Source organism: Saccopteryx leptura, chromosome X, assembly GCF_036850995.1.
Source record: "Saccopteryx leptura isolate mSacLep1 chromosome X, mSacLep1_pri_phased_curated, whole genome shotgun sequence".
In the NCBI taxonomy this organism is placed as follows: Eukaryota; Metazoa; Chordata; class Mammalia; order Chiroptera; family Emballonuridae; genus Saccopteryx; species Saccopteryx leptura.
In genome coordinates this window covers 8,588,942-8,596,915 of record NC_089516.1, presented here as the reverse complement: position 1 = coordinate 8,596,915, position 7,974 = coordinate 8,588,942, and the positions used below count along the sequence as shown (strand labels likewise).

At 41.0% G+C, this 7,974-nt stretch overlaps 1 protein-coding gene across 3 annotated transcripts in view; it reads left to right on the top strand.

Moving 5' to 3' along the window:
- The first annotated feature begins 1,859 nt into the window (after positions 1-1,859).
- Positions 1,860-7,974, top strand: part of ASB11 (ankyrin repeat and SOCS box containing 11) — a 30,069-nt gene continuing 23,954 nt past the window's right edge. For 2 of the 3 annotated variants that reach the window (XM_066356287.1, XM_066356286.1), the window contains exon 1: positions 2,934-3,142. In XM_066356287.1, coding sequence (XP_066212384.1) covers positions 3,047-3,142 — 96 coding nt within the window. In that variant the 5' untranslated portion in view covers positions 2,934-3,046. Of the gene's footprint in view, positions 2,074-2,933; positions 3,143-7,974 lie in introns of those variants that run through there. The other variant, XM_066356285.1, reaches the window with a different exon arrangement.

Genomic DNA, 7,974 nt, shown 5'->3' with positions numbered 1-7,974 from the left:
GAATAGACTTGTAGTTATCAGTACTTGGGGAAGTTGATTTTTCTTTATCATTTATGTTTGGCTGTGGCTCTGGTTCTCACCTGGGTGTGGGAGTGGTGAAAGGCATGGCGATTTGGTCCCTGTAGGGACATCTGGAAGTGAGTGTCTGCAGACATTTTTGGTTGTTACAACTGGATGGGGGTGGAGCATTGGCATCGGGTGCGTAGGTGTCAGAGATGCTGCTAGATATCCTACAGTGCTTTCAGACGGCCCCCAACAGCAAAGAATTATATGGCCTAAATGGCCATAGTGCTGAGCCTGAGGGACTGGTGCTGTTTGATCTCCTGTAAAAGATGTGAACTGACTCCCTAATTCAGTAGTCTTTTGCCCCCATGTTAAAGGTGAAGATGGTCTCTCAGAAATGGTAGAGACATCCGTTTGAAGCTTTAAAAAGTTGAGTTTCTCATGGCCAACTTTTCTGGCATGTAAAACAGAAAGTACAGCCATGTTTTAAATAAAAATCAAGGCCAACACAGGATTGAATAATGTTATACATGACAATACACACCACTGGGCCGAAATGAGTAAACAATCACCTTCACAGAGTACAGTTGAAAGAGACACAAATTAAAATACTTGTGTTCATCCATGTATTTTTGTACAAGGGCATTCTACCAGGTAATTAATGTAAACTTGGTAAAGTCAGCCCTATACGTTAGTCTCTGTTCTTGAGAATGGAAATGACACACAATCTTTATGGTTCTCTGACACTGAGATGATGTGCTGTGTATCGTGACCCAAAACTGTATTCTCATGTATCAGCCTCTTAAAGCAGTATAGGGAAACAGTTCTTACTTGTCTGAGTGAAGAAACTCCCATAATTTTTTGCATAAAGCATTTATTAATAAGACTTATTTAATCTTACTTTATTTTGACTTGTCTTTTCTCATTGGTTATAGAAATTTAGAAAATCTAACATAGCCAGAAATGAAAGAGGAGACCTAGATTTTCATCACCTAACTTTCCTAGGTGTGAAAAAAATGAAATCATTTTCACTTGTATTGGCCGGCTGATTCATGTTGAACAGTTAGGCTTACAGCTAACCAACTAGGGAAGGTATTGACTAATAGAATCTTTGGGTCATTCAGCCAGAACCTAGGGTACCTTCATCGTCCATTTCATTATGACTCTTGTATAATCAAGGATAGCCCACATTGTTCAGAATGAGCCACCACCTTGACTACTCGAAATGGGCAGTGAATGGTCAAGAACTTGACTGGCGGACCTTATCACACGTGAACTGATTATAGGAAGTGGTTAGTGCTTCCACTATGACATTTTTACTTGGAGAGGCATCCAAGATGGGCCTGTTGGAAATACTGCCTTACAATAACTGGTCTTTTTAACTTGGTCATAATTTAGATTTGGGCTTTATCTCCCATGAACTTCAGAATGAAGAAAATAGGAAGCGTTCCGTGGCCAGTACTTCTCACCAAGAGCATAGGATGTATTTGTACTACTTTGTATGAACTTCAAATATCTTGCTTTGTCCCTATGGGATCTGAGAAGTTTGTTTTGTCTTTCCAATCCTGCCTTCAAACATCATATAGCAAAAAATAAGGATTTAGGAATTAAAAAAGATTTGGATGTGAATCCTGTTTAATAGCCCTGAGGATGCAGGTTTAGAATTACTGGGTGTTTCTGGTTGGAAGGAAGTTTCTTTAGTTCATTTAACCTTGCCATGAATGTCAGCACATGCAATTTCCAAATCACAGATAGCTTAGAACCTACAAACTGAGTTCTCTGTGACAGGTCACTGAGGGCTAGAAGGTTTAAAATAGATGTCATATGATACCAATTACAACTCAGTGAAATTTTGCAGTCCCGAGAACCTGTACAAAGTGTAAGCCAAAATGGAAGATGGTCCTGTTTTCTATGGCTTTAAAAACATTTTTATTACCATGTTTGTTACTTTTTTATTCTTCAAGCTTTTAATTAAAGTTTTTTTGGCTCTCCTAACCTATTTCTATATCGTCAAAGGAAATAGAAAAGAAGCGGCTAGGATAGCAGAAGAAATCTGTGGTGGGATTCCAGGTAAAAAGACAGCCTTTGTTCAAGGGCCGATGCATGAGAATACAGCCTCCAGTCACAATACACATCTTTTAAAACTTCCTGAATAATTCATATAAGTAATGTTTCTGGAAGGCAGATTTTATATATACTTTGGCTTCAAGTGGGTTGGTTTAAAAAACAGTTGAAGTAGTAAATGGTGTTGACAGCACCATTTGTGAAGGATTTTGAGCTTTATTTTTTGTAAGTTAATTCTTCTATTAGGAGATATTATTTAAGAAATGATTAGCTTTCTGAAAGCATTTTGAGAAACCTTATTTCCACTAACCTGAATAATTCTTTGTGTAGGATTATTGTCTTTAATATTTTTAATCAGATTTTAACAGTGCATTCTAACAAGACTGAGTTTCCTCAGGAAATAGGATGACCAAGAAATTTGATTTAAAGCAGCAAATGTGGCAAGCTGTTTATTCAGCGCTGTCATTTGCAGTCGTTTGAGTTGATTAGCCACTTCTCGCTGTCAGGAAAAAAACCTTGTACTAAACCCATTTGTACGTGGTACCATGCAAAGCACTGCAAACAAAGCGTTATAATACAAAATGCCAACATTTGGGTAAAACATTTTGAAGTCTTCTGCTTTACAGAACTTAGTCTTTATTTCTTTCAAGAAACAATTCACCTTAATTCTTGTGAGATGCTACAAAAGTAAATGAATCAGGTATCCTTGTCACTGCAAGGAGTGTCACTAAGTAGAGGAGTGTTTGTTCATAAACAGAGTTCAGTTTCCCTATGTGTTTTTAGTGTTCATAAGGGTTCCAGCATTACATCAGTCTTTAGTATCCATTTCTATTTGCATCTAGGATTCTCTTTCAAAATAGACCAACACTCTGTGATTCGAATACACTAGATGCCTTTGAAGACACTAGATAACAGTCTTATCCAAGGAAATAAGACCTCCAAAGACGAAGCATCAGAATGTTTCAGTTAACTGGGGAAAATGAGAAGAATCTTGAAGTTTCAGGAAGTGTCAGAAGGCCCAGAGTGTGGAAAGAGGTTTCTTTTGGGGATTACATTTGTCACACGTTTCAGGGAGGTATGTTGTTTAGACTGGCTAAAAAAAAAAATTCCCTTTAGTTTCAAGTTAAGCATGATCTGGAGAAGCTGTTTTCTTGTTTAATTTGTAAATCTAGGCAGGGACTTTATCAACGTTTCAGTAACATATTTTTGATGTTCTCATAGATATATTATCATCATGGTTTAAATGAGGTTAAGTCCAACAGTCAGTGTTGGCAAGAGCGTTAAAAATGTTTTCTGTTGCTTGGGTACATTATTTTTGTCTTTGTGACCCTTAATTAAGTACACTCTTAAAAAGGTTTTATAATAGAACCTATGTAAACATGGTTTAAATCTGAGCCTATAATACAAAGCTCTTAATTTGAGCTCATTTTTTCTTTAGCTCAAATGTACTTGTTCAAGCTCCTGCTAAAACATCCATTTAATTTATAAGTAGCATAGTGTTATATGGTCAAAACTATATTTTTCAATTATTAACAAGGGACAGTGGGAAGGAGAGTGTATGCTTATTTCTATGCTTCATTTCCATCCTCTGTATGGGTATTGGTGGGTGGATAGGCATGTGTGTGTATGTGCACGCTCAATAGAGAGTATATCCAGATTTGGTAAATAAGGGTTTCTTTTATAATATAAGCAATTAATATGCCAGAAACCAGTGGTGTTTTTACAGAATTCTAACAGCATGTTTTCTTTTGACATTGTTGGCAGTCAGATGCTAGACACTTAAAACGAGGCGTATTGAAAATCAAGAACAAAATTTTGTGCAAGTGTTGAAGTGAAACCAGAAATTGCCTTTGCTGCTTGTTGGGAAAATATGTGATATTTAATTAGTATGTTAGCTAATTAACTTAGAAAAGTCTCAGGAAGGTTAAATTTCTTGATTTCCACGAGCATATTATGTTCCCATAAACTCTCGGCAGCGTTGTCAGAAACAAGCGGAGGCAGCAGCACGCTGAGCTGGGACCGAGCTCAGCCTGTCATAGGTCCTGAACTCTTTCTTTTGGAAACAGCACCTATCATCATATCCCTCATTAACTTTTTTTTTTTGTCTGTAAAAATCTTTTGGGGAAAAACTTTTTTCCTGGAATTTCATATTCTGGCATACATAATTGAGTATGTCTTTGTGGTTTCAACTATTACGTTTGTAGATAACTCATCAGGCTTGAGTTAAGTTATGGTTGGCTTATTTTTATTTTGCTCTTTTTATGTAGTATGTCAATGAAATAAATAAATATATCTTATATACAGTTTAAGGGTGAAACAGGACATGTCATTGGCCCTTATTACAGCTAGAGCACCAGATGGATCATTGGATCCCACCTACCACCCACAGATTTTCCTCAGGCACTGTTTTTCTCCCGAGGACATGGTATATGACTTTCAACCTTTACTAATTTGGCCAGAATTGAAGCTGTATTTAGTCCAGTAACTTGGTCATAAACTTGATAAAAATAAAGTATCGATACAGTTGATCATTTGTTTTTACCACCCTCGGACCAGATGGGATTCAGCAGTTTGGGGGATACTAGAAAGACTATATAAAGAGCATGCTGTGCATTACCTAGCACTCCCAGCAGGGCCACAGCTGCCTCCCGTAATCAAACTTTTGTTTTTTTTAAGTGAAAGGGAGGGAGATAGACAGACTCCTACATGTACCCTGGCCGGGATCCACCTGGCAACCCACATCTGGGGCCAATGCCCTGCCCATCTGGGACCGTGTTTGCAACCGAGCCATTTTTTTTTTTTGTATTTTTCTGAAGCTGGAAACGGGGAGGCAGTCAGACAGACTCCCGCATGCGCCCGACCGGGATCCACCTGGCACGCCCACCAGGGGGCAACGCTCTGCCCATCCGGGGCGTCGCTCTGTTGCAACCAGGGCCATTCTAGCGCCTGGGGCAGAGGCCATGGAGCCATCCTCAGTGCCCGGGCCATCTTTGCTCCAATGGAGCCTTGGCTGCAGGAGGGGAAGAGAGAGACAGAGAGGAAGGAGAGGGGAAAGGGTGGAGAAGCAGATGGGCACCTCTCCTGTGTGCCCTGGCCAGGAATCAAACCCGGGACTTCCATACACCAGGCCGACGCTCTACCACTGAGCCAACCGGCCAGGACCCTGAGCCATTTTTAATACCTGAGGCAGAGGCTGGAGGGAGCCATCCTCAGTGCCCAGACTGACACGCTCAAATAAATCACGCCATGGCTGCAGAGGCCAGGGGAGAGGGCAGAGGGAGGGAGAGGGATGGAGAAGGAGATGGTCGCTTCTCCTGTGTGCCCTGACTGGGAATCAAACCCAGGATATTCACACGCCAGGTCAATGCTCTACCACTGAGCCAACCAGCCAGGGCCCATAATCAAACATTTTTATATTCCTATAGTGAACATATAAATATTCACACCAAGTAAAAATACAAAATAAAAATAGTTAAGTTGCTTAAAATGAGTCTTGGCCATGTTTTGCTGAAAAGAGTTTGTGTCAACCTTGGGGAAAACTTGGTTTTTAGAATTTATACAATGGCAGATAAGAGATTGTAGAACTATTGCACCCCTTTTTTATTTTTATTTTATTTTTTAGTGTGCACATGAGAGAGACAGGGACAGATAGACAGGTAGGGAAAGAGATGAGAAGCATCAACTCATAGCTGTGGCACTTTAGGTGCCCATTGATTAGTTTCCCATACATGCCTTGACCTGGGGGTTCCAGCCAAGCCAGTGACCCCTTGCTCAAGCCAGTGATCTTTGGGTTCAAGCCAGCAACCATGGGGTCATGTCTATGATCCCATGATCAAGTCGGCAACTCCACGCTCAAGCCAGCAACCTCGCACTCAAGCTGGCGACCTCAGAGTTTTGAACCTGGGTCCTCAGCATCCCAGGCCAACACTCTATCCACTGCACCACTGCCTGGTCAGGCTGCAGCCCCCCTTTTAAAGGGATGTTTTGAGCTAAGTCTGAAAGATTGATTCTATTCTAAGTGCTACACTTAAAATTAGTTGTCCTTGTTCTAAATACAAAGGGCTGACCTTGATTTGATGGGCACGCCTCTGCCTAACTCATCAGTCTGACTCCTTTCTTCTTGTTTTTCCCATTTGGACAGAATTTTTCTGTTTTAGGTGCATTCTTGCCCAATCCTCTACCGAGCCTTCTACTCTTGTTTAGTTGTGCTGGTTGTTTCCTCAGCTTTGGCCCGACCATCCTCTGAGTGGTTATATGTCACAGATGCCTGCTGGCTTTCCCTAGTTGGGGCAGCCAGTCCTCAGTAGGGACTCTGCTGCCCCACTTGTCACTGACTCAGCTCTCCTGTTCCTGGTGGGTTCAGAGGAACCTTCTTTCTAACACACAACAAAAAGACGTTCATTGACCACGGTTCATTCCTGACCAGAGCTGAGTGTTCTAGAGAGTGCGCATTTCAACTCAATTATCTTTTTTTTATAATTACCTTTGTGTTACTTAAAGTATCATTAATTCCTCTAGACCCTTGCCTAGGTTTTGGTTCAAAGTTCCTTTTGAATTTTCTTTCCTTTAATAAATGCTGCAGGAGAAGAGATTGCTTCATATGATTTTTAAAACTTGAGTAAAGAGAATAAAGATTGTTCCATATGCACTAGAAATTATGACTAGGTAGCTGGTTTTTAAAAAGTAACAAACCAGTAATCTCAAGTACTTGTTGGAATTAGAAAGGGTGGCCCTGGCTGGTTGGCTCAGCGGTAGAGCGTCAGCCTGGCGTGCAGGAGTCCCAGGTTCGATTCCCCGCCAGGGCACACAGGAGAGGAGCCCATTTGCTTCTCCACCCCTTCCCCTCTCCTTCCTCTCTGTCTCTCTCTTCCCCTCCCGCAGCCAAGGCTCCATTGGAGCAAAGATGGCCCTGGCGCTGGGGATGGCTCTGTGGCCTCTGCCTCAGGTGCTAGAATGGCTCTGGATGCAACAGAGCGACGCCCCAGAGGGGCAGAACATCGCCCCCTGGTGGGCGTGCCGGGTGGATCCCGGTGGGGCGCATGCGGGAGTCTGTCTGCCTCCCCGTTTCGAGCTTCGGAAAAATGAAAAAAAAAAAAAAAGGAATTAGGGTAAAAATTGCAAAAACTTTAAAATATTTTTAAAATGTTTATTTTATTGGTTTTAGAGAGAGAGGAAGGGGGAAAGAGAGAGACAGGAACATCAATCTGTTACTATATGTGCCCTGACCAGGGATCGAACTGGCAACCTCTGAGCTTTGGAACAATGTTCTAACCAACTGAGCTATCTGGCCTGAGCAATTGTAAAAACTTTTAAAAATAATAATTGATTTTTATCTTGAATACTTGAAATTCAGGCAACTGTATTCCATCTGAACCAATTTTGTTATTGAAATCTGTGGTTTTCCAAGTTTTCATGAAATTGTTATTCAGAGTCTGAGAAGTAGAGATATAAATCCTATTCTGAGAAAAAGTCAAGGGGAGGATGAAAAAGTACTTGAACATTTTCCGTACACCTCGTCAGGAACAAGTAAACATATTTGTAGAGTAAACTATCCTGATAAGGGGTTTGCAGCCCTGTGACACAGGCATTCTGCCAAATAATTAAAAATAGACTGCCTTAGAAGAGAGTGACTGACTTCTACTTCAGCATTCATTTATTTGGAGAGCTTGGCTGCATATTTCCTAAAAGGAGTGGAAAAGCTCCCTAGCTGCCAAAATAACTTTTATCCTTAATTTCTCACAATTAGCTCTAATGTGCAAAACGAGAACCATAAGAGTGAGAGGCTATGTATTGGGAATAAGAGGAGAAGAACAGGAGAGCCCACCTTGTCAGTTTTCTGGAAAAGAGTTGTGAGTGAAAACTCTTCAAGGTCCTGAGCAAGAGCTGGAAAATAATGGGATTGGAAAG